A 14862-nucleotide genomic window follows, 5' to 3' on the forward strand; every position below is an offset into this window, starting at 1 on the left:
TGAGATTCTTCAAAGTAGCCACCCTTTGCCTTGATGACAGCTTTGCACACCCTTGGCATTCTCTCAACCAGCTTCATGAGGTAGTCACCTGGAATGCTTTTCAATTAACAGGTGTGCCTTGTTAAAAGTTCAGAGTTCAAGTAACAGACATCTCAACATCAACTGTTCAGAGGAGAATGCGTGTATTAGGCCTTCATGGTCGGATTGCTGTTTACTATTTTCTACCTTGTAGAATAATAGTGAAGACATCATTCCAGCTTCACATGGATTGCTTTACCAACAGTCTTGAAGGAGTTCCCACATGCTGAGCACTTGTTGGCTGCTTTTCCTTCACTCTGAGGTCCAACTCATCCCAAACATTTCAATTGGTTCGAGTTCGGGTGATTGTGGAGGCCAGGTCATCTGATGCATCACTCTCCTTCTTGGTAAAATAGCCCTTACACAGCCTGAAGGTGTTTTGGGTCATTGTCCTTTTGAAAAACGTTAGTTCCACTAAGCCCAAACCAGATGGGATGGTGTATCGCTGCAGAATGCTGTGGGTAGCCATGCTGGTTAAGTGTGCCTTGAAATCTAAATAAATCACAGACAGTGTCACCAGCAAAGCACCCCACACCATAACAACTCCTCCTCCATGCTTCACGTAGGGAACTACACATGCGGAGATCATCCGTTCACCTACACTGCGTCTCACAAAGACACGGCGGTTGGAACCAAAAATCCCTAATTTGGACACATCAGACCAAAGGACAGATTTCCACCCGTCTAATGTCCATTGCTCGTGTTTCTTGGCCCAAGCAAGTCTCTTATTATTATTGGTGTCTTTTAGTAGTAGTTTCTTTGCAGCAATTGACCATGAAGGCCTGATTCATGCAGTCTCCTCTGAACAGTTGATGTGAGATGTGTCTGTTACTTGAACTCTCAAGCATTTATTTGGGCTGCAATTTGAGGCTGGTAACTCTAATGAACTTATCCTCTGCAGCAGAGGTAACTCTGGGTCTTCCATTCATGTGGTGGTCCTCATGAGAGACAGTTTCATCATAGCGCTTGATGGTTTTTGCGTCTGCACTTGAAGAAACTTTGAAAGTTCTTGAAATGTTCCGGATTGACTGACCTTCATGTCTTAAAGTAATGATGGACTGATTCTCTGTGCTTATTTGAGCTGTTCTTGCCATAATATGAACTTGGTCTTTTACCAAATAGGGCTATCTTCTGTATACCACCCCTACCTTGTCACAACACAACTGATTGGCTCAAACGGATTAAGAAGGAAATAAATTCCACACCTGTTAATTGAAATGCATTCCAGGTGACTTCCTCATGATAATGGTTGAGAGAGTGCCAGGAGTGTGCAAAGCTGTGCCTACTTTGAAGAAACTCAAATATAAAATATATTTTGATTTGTTTAACACTTTTTTGGTTACTACATGATTCCATATGTGTTATTTCATAGTTTTGATGTATTCACTACTATTATACAAAGTAGAAAATAGTAAAAATTAAGAAAAACCCTTGAAAGATTAGGTGTGTCCAAACTTTTGACTGGTACTGTATATATTTACCCAAAAATATATGGGGGATTGGAAATGATGCGGACAATTACATTGATGGAAGCCACAATCTATCTGCAATTTTAAAGCTGATCTACCCCCTGACAAAAAAATGAAATTTTAATCTCCGACTCAGTTGATTCCATCCTTACCCAACTCTTCTCCCTCACTCCTTCAGCTGTCATGTCTTCAGTGAGGAATTTCATGCATCACGACTCCCTTGTCTCACATACCTCCCTCCTAACCTTTTCCCCTTCAACAAATAAACAGTCTGTCATAAGAACATCCCCTTATTCATCTAATGCTGACTAACTTTACATATAGTATTTGCAGCCTTGTGTAGCCATATGTGTACAGTACATTTTCAGTTTGAATACTTCATTCAATTATTGTTAATATGGCATATATCATTGTGTTTTTAGATATAGTACATTCATCACCACATGTTGGCCTTGTGATAGCCCTGGCAGTTACAATGACTCCAGCAAATAAAAGCTTTTTGACATCTCTCTTTCTACTGTGTGTCCGTCTGTGTGTGCCTGTGTGTGTGTATAGGTGAGAAGTCGGGAGAGGAGAGCATCACTCAGATCCTGAAGAGGGCCCACGACTGCAGGAAGACCGCAGAGAACGCAGCCAAGGATCTTCTGGGCAGGCTGGACGGTAGCTGTGGAGCGGCATTCGCTGTGACTGGCTGCAGCGTTCAACCATGGGAGAGCCTGTCCTCCAATAGTCACACTAGGTGTGTGTATATCAGTGGTGGTCGGTGCCGTTTAAGATGAGGGAGGATTTATTTTTATTTTTATAAGCATGGCCTTATTTCTGTTACAGCATATTGGATGACTGTCATTCATATTTCATTCACCCAGCTCAATGTAACATCGATAGGTTTAGGCTACTACATAATACTCCTGTGCCCCCCCCCCCCCCGACCCCTCGTGCCCCCCACAGTTTGGGAACCGCTATAGCTTATGCTTTCAGTACTAGATTCATTCTCTAATCCTTTGATTGGGTGGACAACATGTCAGTTCATGCTGCAAGAGCTCTGATAGGTTGGAGGATGTCCTCCGGAAGTTGTCGTAATTACTGTGTAAGTCTATGGAAGGGGTGAGAACCATGAACCTGTCCTCTGGCTACATCACGGTGGTACCCTACAGAGCGCTGTTGAGGCTACTGTAGACCTTCATTGCAAAACAGTGTGTTCTAATCAATTATTTGGTGACGTGAATATATTTAGTATAGTTTTATCTAAAAAGGTTAACTTTTTTAATGCTTCACTATTTTTATTTTTATGAAATTCACTGAGGAGGATGGTCCTCCCCTTCTTCCTCTGATGAGCCTCCACTGGTGTATATACAGTGGGGAGAACAAGTATTTGATACACTGCCGATTTTGCAGGTTTTCCTACTTACAAAGCATGTAGATTTAGATGTATGATTTTTAAGTAATTAATTTGCATTTTATTGCATGACATAAGTATTTGGTACAGAAACCTTTGTTTGCAATTACAGAGATCATACGTTTCCTGTAGGTCTTGACCAGGTTTGCACATACTGCAGCAGGGATTTTGGCCCACTCCTCCATACAGACCTTCTCCAGATCCTTCAGGTTTCGGGGCTGTCGCTGGGCAATATGGACTTTCAGCTCCCTCCAAAGATTTTCTAATGGGTTCAGGTCTGGAGACTGGCTAGACCACTCCAGGACCTTGAGATGCTTCTTACGGAGCCACTCCTTAGTTGCCCTGGCTGTGTGTTTCGGGTCGTTGTCATGCTGGAACACCCAGCCACGACCCATCTTCAATGCTCTTACTGAGGGAAGGAGGTTGTTGGCCAAGATCTCGCAATACATGGCCCCATCCATCCTCCCCTCAATACGGTGCAGTCGTCCTGTCCCCTTTGCAGAAAAGCATCCCCAAAGAATGATGTTTCCACCTCCATGCTTCACGGTTGGGATGGTGTTCTTGGGGTTGTACTCATCCTTCTTCTTCCTCCAAACACGGCGAGTGGAGTTTAGACCAAAAAGCTCTATTTTTGTCTCATCAGACCACGTGACCTTCTCCCATTCCTCCTCTGGATCATCCAGATGGTCATTGGCAAACTTCAGATGGGCCTGGAAATGCGCTGGCTTGGCAGGGGGACCTTGCGTGCGCTGCAGGATTTTAATCCATGACGGCGTAGTGTGTTACTAATGGTTTTCTTTGAGACTGTGGTCCCAGCTCTCTTCAGGTCATTGACCAGGTCCTGCTGTGTAGTTCTGGGCTGATCCCTCACCTTCCTCATGATCATTGATGCCCCACGAGGTGAGATCTTGCATGGAGCCCCAGACCGAGGGTCATTGACCGTCATCTTGAACTTCTTCCATTTTCTAATAATTGCGCCAACAGTTGTTGCCTTCTGATCAAGCTGCTTGCCTATTGTCCTGTAGCCCATCCCAGCCTTGTGCAGGTCTACAATTTTATCCCTGATGTCCTTACACAGCTATCTGGTTTTGGCCATTGTGGAGAGGTTGGAGTCTGTTTGATTGAGTGTGTGGACAGGTGTCTTTTATACAGGTAACGAGTTCAAACAGGTGCAGTTAATACAGGTATTGAGTGGAGAACAGGAGGGCTTCTTAAAGAAAAACTAACAGGTCTGTCAGAGCCAGAATTCTTACTGGTTGGTAGGTGATCAAATACTTATGTCATGCAATAAAATGCAAATTAATTATTTAAAAATCATACAATGTGATTTTCTGGATTTTTTAAATAGATTCCGTCTCTCACAGTTGAAGTGTACCTATGATAAAAATTACAGACCTCTACATGCTTTGTAAGTAGGAAAACCTGCAAAATTGGCAGTGTATCAAATTCTTGTTCTCCCCACTGTACAATATATATACAAAAGTATGTGGACACCCCTTCAAATTAGTGGATTCGGCTATTTCTGCCACACCCGTTGCTGACAGGTGTACAAAATTGAGCACACAGCCATGCAATCGACATAAACAAACATTGGCAGTAGAATGGGCTTACTGAAGAGCTCAGTTAATTTCAACGTGGCAAATTTCTGCCCTGCTAGAGCTGCCCTGGTCAACTGTAAGTGCTGTTATTGTGAAGTGGAAACGTCTAGGAGCAACAACGGCTCAGCCGCGAAGTGGTAGGCCACACAAGCTCACAGAACAGGACCATGCTGAAGCACGTAAAAATGGTCTGTCCTAGGTTGCAACACTCACTACCGAGTTCCAAACTGCCTCTGGAAGCAACGTCAGAACAATAACTGTTCGTCGGGAGCTTCATGAAATGGGTTTCTATGGCCGAGCAGCCGCACACAAGCCTAAGATCACCATGCGCAATGCCAAGCGTCGACTGGAGTGGTGTAAAGTTTGCCACCATTGGACTCTGGAACAGTGGAAACGAATCTGGGTTTGGCGGATGCCAGAAGAACGCTACCTGCCTGAATGCATAGTGCCAACTGTAAAGTTTGGTGGAGGAGGAATAATGGTCTGGGGCTGTTTTTAATGGTTCAGACTAGCCCCTTAGTTCCAGTGAAGGGAAATCTTAACACTACAGCATACAATGACATTCTAGACGATTTTGTCCTTTCAACTTTCTGGCAACAGTTTGGAGAAGACCCTTTCCTGTTTCAGCATGACAATGCCCCCGTGCACAAAGTGAGGTCCATACAGAAATGGTTTGTCGAGATCAGTGTGGAAGAACTTGACTGGCCTGCACAGAGCCCTGACCTCAACCCCATCAAACACCTTTGGGATGAATTGGAATGCCGACTGCGAGCCAGGCCTAATCGCCCAACATCAGTGCCCGACCTCACTAATGCTCTTGTGGCTGAATGGAAGCAAGTCCCTGCAGCAATGTTCCAACATCTAGTGGAAAGCCTTCCCAGAAGAGTGGAAGCTGTTATAGCAGCAAAGGGGGGGACCAACTCCATATTAATGGCCATGATTTTTAAATTAGATGTTCGTCGAGCAGGTGTCCACATACTTTTGGTGTGTGTGTGTGGAGTGTCTTCTAACTGTTTGTTCTTGTTTGAGAATGTCTGCACATTGGTGAATATCCCATGTCATGCAATGTGTTCAATTCACACGTGTTCCTGTTTCTTTTCTATGAGGATCTTTCTAGTTAATTATTTAAATGTCAATCCATATTGAAACATAATTAAAGCCAACCCTCTGCTCAAGTGCCCATGACAGTTCAGGCAAGGAAGCCGCTCCCTAAACAAAGCTTTCATCTACAGTCACTGCTCTGGGAGAAAAAGACATGACATTCATATGCGGCTCACATGTAAGTCAGAGGCATAACAGACAATTGGCAATTAGTGTAGGAGATGAGAGAGAGTCCACAGTGCTCTGCTGTGGATGCAAGTACACTCTAGAGCAGTGGTCTCCAACCTTTTCTAGCATGAGAGCTACTTTCTAAAAAATGAAACGTCACGAGCTACTCTTACATTTTTTTATAGCTTTCAAATAGGCACATAATTCTCATCTACCCTGCAGCTCTTCTCCGTGTCCTTGGTGTGAAAGAGATGTGCTTTCTTTCATAATACCTGGTAAAATAATGGTTAATAAACAACCCTAAGGGACCCCATACAATTATTTTTATATTTTCCAGAATTCTAGAAGTCATTTAGACAGGTTACCTTGGCGTTCTTGGGCACAGGGACTACGATGGTCTGCTTGAAACATGTAGGTATTACAGACTGGGTCAGGGAGAGGTTGAAAATGTCAGTGAAGTCAGCTGGTCAGCGCATGCTCTGAGTACTCGTCCTGGTAATCCGTCTGGCCGCGCGGCCTTGTAAATGTTAACCTGCTTAAAGGTCTTACTCACATCCGGCTACGGAGAGCGAGATCAGACAGTCGTCCGGAACAGCTGGGGCTCTCATGCATGGTTCAGTTTTGCTTGCCTGGAAGCGAGCATAGAAGGCATTTACAGTGCATTCGGAAAGTATTCAGACCCCTTGACCTTTTCCACATTTTGTTACGTTACAGCCTTATTCTAAATCAATCTACACACAATACCCCATAATTACAAAGCGAAAACAGAAATACCTTATTTACATATGTATTCAGACCCTTTGCTATGAGACTCGAAATTGTGCTCAGGTGCATCCTGTTTCCATTGATCATCCTTGAGATGTTTCTACAACTTGATTGGAGTCCACCTGTGGTAAATTCAATTGATTGGACATGATTTGGGAAGGCACACACCTGTCTATATAAGGTCCCACAGTTGACAGTGCATGTCAGAGCAAAAACCAAGCCATGAGGTCGAAGGAATTGTCCGCAGAGCTCCGAGACAGGATTGTGTCGAGGCACAGATCTGGGGAAGGTTACCAAACTATTTCTGCAGCATTGAAGGTCCCCAGGAACACAGTGGCCTCCATCACTCTTAAATGGAAGAAGTTTGGAACCACCAAGACTCTTCCTAGAGCTGGCCACATGGCCAAACTGAGTAATCGGGGGAGAAGGGCCTTGGTCAGGGAGGTGACCAAGAACCCGATGGTCACTCTGACAGAGCTCCAGAGTTCCTCAGTGGAGATGGGAGAACCTTCCAGAAGGACAGCCATCTCTGCAGCACTCCACCAATCAGGCCTTTATGGTAGAGTGGCCAGATGGAAGCCACTCCTCAGTAAAAGGCACATGACAGCCCGCTTGGAGTTTGCCAAAAGGCACTTAAAGGACTCTCAGACCATGAGAAACAAGATTCTCTGGTCTGATGAAACCAAGATTGCAATCTTTGGCCTGAATGCCAAGCGTCATGTCTGGAGGAAACCTGGCACCATCCCTACGGTGAAGCATGATGGTGGCAGCATCATGCTGTGGGGATGTTTTTCAGCGGCAGGGACTGGGAGAATAGTCAGGATCAAGGGAAAGATGAACGGAGCAAAGTACAAATAAATCCTTGATAATAACCTGCTCCAGAGTGCTCATGACCTCAGACTGGGGTGAAGGTTCACCTTCCAACAGGACAACGACCCTAAGCACACAGCCAAGACAACGCAGGAGTGGCTTCGGGACACGTCTCTGACTGTCCTTGAGTGGCCCAGCCAGAGACCGGACTTGAACTCGATCTAACATCTCTGGAGAGACCTGGAAATAGCTGTGCAGTGATGCTCCCCATCCAACCTGACAGAGCTTGAGAGGATCTGCAGAGAAGAATGGGAGAAACTCCCCAAATACAGGTGTGCCAAGCTTGTAGCGTCATACCAAAGAAAACTCAAGGCTGTAATCGCTGCCAAAGGTGCTTCAACAAATTACTGAGTAAAGGGTCTGAATACTTATGTAAATGTAATTTTCTTCATTTAAAAAAAACAACCTGTTTTTGCTTTGTCATTATGGGGTATTGTGTGTAGATTGATGAGGGGAAAAAAGCAATGTAATCAATTTTAGAATAGGGCTATAACGTAACAAAATGTGGAAAAAGTCAAGGGGTCTGAATACTTTCCAAATGCACTGTAGATTGTCTGGTAGGTTCGCGTCACTGGGCAGTTCGCAGCTGGGTTTCCCTTTTGTAATCCTTGATAGTTTGCAAGCCCTGCCACATCCGACAAGCATCAGAGTCGGCATAGTAGGATTCGATCTTAGTCCTGTGTTGACTCTTTGCCTGTTTGATGGCTCGTCAGAGGTAGAAGCGGGATTTCTTATAAGCTTGAGGATTAGTGTCCCTCTCCTTGAAAGCGGCAGCTCTAGCCTTTAGCTCAGTGTGGATGTTGCCTGTAATCCATGGCTTTTGGTTGGGATATTATTTACTTACGGTCACTGTGGGGACGACGTCGTCGATGCACGTATTAAAGAAGTGACTGATGTGGTAAACTCCTCAATGTAATCGGATGAATCCCGGAACATATTCCAGTCTATGCTAGTGAAACAGTCCTGTAGCTTAGTATCCGCTTCATCGGGTCACTTCCGTATTGAGCTGGTACTTCCTGTTTTGAGTTTTTGCTTGTAAGCAGGAATCAGGAGGATAGAGTTATGGTCAGATTTGCCAAAGGGAGGGCGAGGGAGAGCCTTGTATGCGTTTCTGTGTGTGGATTAAAGGGGATCTAGAAATGTGTCGCTTCTAGTTGCACAGGTGACATGCTGATATAAAATGTAGATAAAACTGATTTCAGTTCCCCTGCATTAAATTCACCGGCCACGAGAAACGCCTCCTTTGGGTGTGCGTTTCCTTGTTTGCTTATGGTCCTATACAGCTTGTTGAGTGCGCTCTTAGTGCCAGCATCGGTTTCTAGTGGTAAATAGTCAGCTACGAAAAATATAGATGAAAACTCTCTTGGTAAGTAGGATGGTCTGCAGCCAATGTTCCCTCTAATTTTTTTCGGCACTAAGGAAATTTCAGGTCTGCTGAGCGCAAACTTAAACGTTATGAAAATTCTGTGCAACTTCCAGCGTGCGTTCACTGTGAACACTGAGGCTGTACCGCATTAAGTCACAGTTTCAGACAGTGGTCAAGTAGGCTGCTGTGGCTATTTGATCATAATGTAGGCCTACAAGAGTGGCCTACCATCAAAAACAATGGATTAAATGCATCCCATAACATTTTAACATGGAAATAGATGTTCTATCATGCAAACCTACAATAGAAGCCAATGTGTCGTGTTCAATGTAGGCCTACATTCCATGACTTTTGGAGAAAGAAACATGCAGGGCTTGACATTAACCTGTTTATCCATTTTCAGGTGACTGAAAATGTTGTGGTGTTTGATGCAAGAAACCACTTTACAAAATATAATGTGTTATTATTCCCATACCATTATTACAGAGAATCAGACAAATTATGCTACCCGATGCTTATCGGCTACTTAGCTTATTCAAGCCTGTCTCAAAATACAACACTGCCCCTTTAAGACAAAACAAAAAAAGCTCTTTACCAGACTCTTTTCAAAGATGTCTAGAAATGTACACGTTTTGTGCTATTGTAGGAAGCAATCACTCCCCCATTGCTGACTACAATTATCTATAACTGGGCTAATTACTCATTAACTAGCAAAGGATATGAACAAATGTGCACATGTGGCTACATGCAGCTCTCACTTTGATCTCAAAACAAGCGCATCTTGGTTATGCCGCACCGGTCTGTGTAGAGTACGGCTGAGTTGTGCATGTCAATGCAATAGATTCCTACTCCTTCAACAAAATCTCTTGCATAGTTTGTTTTGTTTCGTTATGTTGCATTGACTAATATGTGGCTAATATTGCATTGATTCGATCACAGTTCCCACAGTAAAGGGAAACGTTGAAAGTGTTAACTAAGGGGGAAAACTCTAGAAAGTTAAATGAAGTTCAATCTCGTGCTTCTCTGCGCGGGCTGATATTTATTCTGCGCGGCAGTCCAGGGGAGCTTAGAGGGAACATTGCCTGTTGCTTATCATGAGGTATTCTAACTTCATCTTCAAATCAAATCATCTTCGTCTCCCAAGGACACTGTGTATAGCAAAGAGTAAAAACAAGTCTCTGGTCTCTGGGACGATTTCTACACAGTATTTGGTGACTTCCTTTCTTCCTGTGTCAGACTCGCAAGGTACAGATCTAGGAACAGTTTAGCCTCTGGTCGTGATCTTAACTGTTAAGGGGGAAATGAAGACCACTTTCTAGATGCTAGCTATCATCCAACAGAGCATCATTTTACGAGATCTCTCATCTCCATCTTTGTGTGTGTGTGTACTCAGCACCACCAGTTCCACCACCAGCTCGTGCGACACAGACTTCTCCAAGGAGGACGAGCAGCGGCTGAAGGACTACGTGCAGCAGCTGAAGAATGACCGTGCGGCGGTTAAGCTGACCATGCTGGAGCTAGAGAGCGTTCACGTCGACCCCCTCAGCCTTGAGGTCAAGCCCCGGGGAGACACGCACCGTCTGGACCTGGAGAACGCCGTGCTGATGCAGGAGCTCATGGCCATGAAGGTGAGAGGGAGGGAGGGAGGGAGAGAGCGAGAGTGCGGCGAGAGTGGGAGCATACACACAGACTTGTATGAACACACATTTTATAACTAATTTCATGCAATTCTACTCATTTTGCCAGGGGGCGGAGAGACATTTTTCAGTTTTTAATATGATATCTAAGTGAGAGTGACTAACAAAACCAATGGGGGGCCCCCCCCCGGTTGTTAATTCAACCACGATTACTACAAGTTTAGATAGCTGGCCGCTAGACAAACTTTCCAATCTAAAAAAAATTATCAGGCATGGGCTAATTGAGTCACTGTCAGTAACCAGGTTTCCATCAAACCTTTTTATGCGAGTAAAGTACATGTCGGATAAATAATGTCACAACAGGCCTGATGGAAACTGCACGTGTATGTAAACTTTCCAAATGTCGACAAAACAAAATACGCTAGACAAGGTGGGATCTTTTTTGTGTCTGTAAAATTAATTATGTGAGAAATATTGATATAATAACCATCATATGGAAGTAAACTTGGAGTCACATGATGGTATGTTGTGTGGTCCTCCCACTACGACTTGGGAAAGCGGGCAGTTTATGAGGCTACAGATGAAATGAGGTATGATGAACTTCACAGGGTGGTGAAAGTGCACGGTGATGAGCTTGAAGGTGTTCCTAATGTTTGGTATACTCAGTGTGTATCATTCTTTCCTCCCTCCCTTTTCCCCTTTCCTCCATGTGGTTACAACACCCCTTGATAAGAATAACTTGTAGCTTGTTTATATTAACTTGTTAACCCTTTATTTTTATCCCCCCCCCAGGAGGAGATGGCGGAGCTGAAGGCCCAGCTCTACCTGCTGGAGAAGGAGAAGAAGGCAGTGGAGCTGCGGCTGAGCACGCGGGAGGCCCAAGAGCAGGCCTACCTGGTGCACATTGAGCACCTGAAGGCCGAGGTGGAGGAGCAGCAGGAGCAGCGCAGGAGATCCCTCAGCTCCACTGGGAGTGGTAGTAAAGATAAGAGCCAAGCCGCCAAGGTGAGTGGACAACACACACGCATGCACACACACTTGCCCCAAACAACCACCCAACATTGGCCTCTAAGATTTATACTGGCTGCATGGCAGGGGCAAGTGCCAGGGTGAGGGTGCACCCATATTTACGCCCTAAATTCTCGACACGAAAAGAGACCTCGTCCACCTATGGAAACACCAGCCACAGCCCCTAACAGGTCTACCACAGAGCAGGATTCAGGCTTGGATTGAGATTGAGACTTGTTGACGGTGTGTCTCTCTCCTGTACGCAGTAGCATTCACTCTGAACCAGTCAGTCACATGAATCATTGAAGAGGTTGGAGGCTGAGTCACAGCTCTGTCCACTCACTGCTCTCTCTCCTCTCTTTGGAGTGTCTCTCTCTCTCTCTCCATCGTTCTCTCTCTCGCTCGCTCTCTCGATCTCCTCTCGTTGGAGTGTATCTCTCCCCCATTTCCCTCTCTCTCCCCCCTCTGTCTTGTTGGCCCCATTCTTCCTCCTCTCCATCTCCCTCATACCTTGTCTGTCTGTATATATTTGGCTCCTGGGATGAGTGGTGCTTTTCTGAGTCCCCATACACAACAGTCCTAAAGCTGAGAGGGCCTGTCACTCTGAAGGGTTGGCAGTTGCACACTAGTACTCCCCTTAGTGAAAGTCTCCTGTGTGAGAAAGAAGTCTCTACTCTACTACTAAAATAATTGGAGACTTTCTCAGTCTGTTGGGGTTTTCCTCTGGGGAGCTGTCTGTCTGTACTCTGAGCTGTGGCCCTAGAGGAGGGGCCACTGTGTGTCTGTGAGAGTCCTACTGTATACACACAGTGATAGAGATCAAAATAAACCTGGAGATGGGGAGAATACAAGAATGGACTTAAGAGTATTGAGAGGGAGGAAAAGTGGAAGAAGTGGGAGAGAAAAGAGAATGTTGAGTACAAGAAAGGAAAAGTGAGAGGAGAGGAGGAAGGAAGGCAAATGGAGGTGAAGACGGAGAGTGAAGTACTGTACTGTATAAGAGGACAAGAAAATGAGAGGATGAGAAGAGAAAGTAGACAAATGAGGACTTACAGAGCCCCAAGTGCAATTCTAAACTATCAAAGACTTTTACCTGAACTCCAAGAGGTCTGGGAGGTCAATTCGAAATCAGAGCGCTAAGCCCCTCACACCATCCATGCGCTAGTCTTCTCTGCCCATTTCTTTAATACAGATAGATAGAGATCAGCTGTGTGTCTGCCAGGATTAAGAAAGTGAATAGAATAGAGGTGTGCTTCTCTCTGATCATAGCCTTGAGCTTCCAATGCTGGTGGCACTACATCAGCCTTGTAATCCACTGGATACGATAACAGTGCCCTTCCATGTCCGCTGGCTGGTATAGGGAATACGTGAACACACACATGCACTTCACATCTCTAGGCATGCACACACACACACACACATTCCAAAACACACCCTTACAGCTTTACATGCAGACACACATACACACACTACCTTAAAGCTCGAACCCCCCTTCTCTCCCTGCTATCACCGTAGCTCCGTTTGTTCAATGAAGCTTACTCCTTGGTTGCTAGGAGCAGCCAGCGTTGAACATGCCAATCAAAGGGCCATCTTTGAAGGAAGGTGCTTTTCAGAGTGAAAGCCAGAGCAGCCACTATTATTGCCTTTCTTATTGTTAGGGTCTAGAAATGGCCTGTTTTGATTGTATTTCACACACTGGGAAAGACTCTAATAGCCACACATACCTCCCGCTGTGGGGGAGTGTACACGCATGCACTCTCACTCACACACACCATGTTAGATCATTCCGCTCTGTCAGGGCCCATGATCGGAGCCATTCATCACCTGGAGCGGCGGATGTTTGTAACACGCATACACACACACACTGCAAGCCCAATCAAGCAAAGTGCACACAGCACAAAGGCTATTACCCAACACGCACGCGCACACACACACACACACACACACACACACACACACACACACACACACACACACACAACACCAGCATCTCCCAGTATCTTCCCCTCCTCCCTTGTCTCTTCCTATATCCATTTCCCCACTACCTTAATGGAAGCCATGTTCCAATCTCCATCATCAGCCCTGTAATCAAATCAGGCTAGCAGGATAGCAGGCCCTGAATGTGTGACAGCATACCTGTAACTCGATAAGTCATGTAGCATGCTAAATGAATACTCTGACATGCTTGTCCAGTGTGAGTCGGGCTGTATTGTTCTGTTGTCCAGGTGTAAGGCAAATACACAGGGATAAGTGGTTGAAGCATTGACTATATATGAATGCACAAAGCCATCGAGGACGTCACACCCTGTGAAGACTCAATGGCCCATTTGAAGTCAATTAATTTGATTTTAGCGGCTAAGAGGGCATCTCAAGGGGAGTTTTATGTAGACATAACATGCACAGTTTGAGCTAGTCCAGGAAGTGACGTTGCAGGCTAGCTCAGTGCTGCCCCCTCTCATTGAGTAACTCAAGTTGCAGGCTGCCATTAGCTGTTAAATTATCCTTATAACTACTTTTGTGTGCTACTTTAAAATAATCGGTTCAAGGACATACATCTGGTGTAATAGAAGCAATTATTGGTACCATCATTGTATTCAAAAAATGTTTTTATTTACACTAATATTGACCACGAAGATTGCCATTTTCCAATTCATTATAATGGGGATCCTGCTTTCTGGAAACAACAGCCTACAGTACACCGGACGGCCTTGAACTTCATGGCTTCAATGAGAGGGGGCAGTCGTTCTCCCCTGGGTTGGTGGTAGTGCTGCCACCTAATGGACCAGGCTTTTTACTGCATGTGACAGTTGTGGTAAAAGTTGCCCCTAACCACAGATCTAGGATCAGATTACCTTCTCCAAATCGCATAGCCACAGGAAAATGAAATAATGTTTCCAAAATTATATAATTACTCCTGTCTGAACACTGCCTTAATTTGGGCAGTACGCTTGCCAAATATTGAACGGCTTGTTGTGTTGTGGCAATAGAAATATAATCCATAGAACCCAGCTAGCATATAACGTTCCGAGAACCATATGTGTCTTAGAGCTTGCTAAAAGCGTGGTTGTCCTATGGCCATTTTGCATACAACCTTCCCATAACGTTTTCTACAGGTTTCCTCATGGTTCTTTTTAAAGTCCTGTTCTCAGAACGTTCAGAGAATGTTGAGAAACAACGTTCTTCTGTAGGAATTCCAGTACTTCAGCATTATGTTTTCTGCAGGTTTCCTCATGGATCAATTTAAAGTCCTGTTCTCTGAACATTAAGAAAACTTTCCATAAAAACCACAAGAAAACATTAGTAACGTTCAAATATATACATTCCGTTCTCAGCGTCAACAAAACTCATGGGTATGCTCTAAATGGCTGTCAGTCCTGACTTGAATGGGCACTTTCGTTGTATGGAT

The 14862-nt window shown here is 44.8% G+C and overlaps 1 protein-coding gene across 2 annotated transcripts in view; it reads left to right on the forward strand.

The window, feature by feature from the left end:
* Positions 1-14862, forward strand: part of mcc (MCC regulator of WNT signaling pathway) — a 115643-nt gene that overhangs the window by 88599 nt on the left and 12182 nt on the right. For both annotated transcript variants that reach the window (XM_084140295.1, XM_084140296.1), the window contains exons 14-16: positions 2103-2286; positions 10205-10439; positions 11241-11453. In XM_084140295.1, coding sequence (XP_083996421.1) covers positions 2103-2286; positions 10205-10439; positions 11241-11453 — 632 coding nt within the window. The remainder of the gene's footprint in view (positions 1-2102; positions 2287-10204; positions 10440-11240; positions 11454-14862) is intronic.

This window comes from Coregonus lavaretus (genome assembly GCF_964263955.1).
Source record: "Coregonus lavaretus genome assembly, chromosome: 24".
NCBI lineage: Eukaryota > Metazoa > Chordata > Actinopteri > Salmoniformes > Salmonidae > Coregonus > Coregonus lavaretus.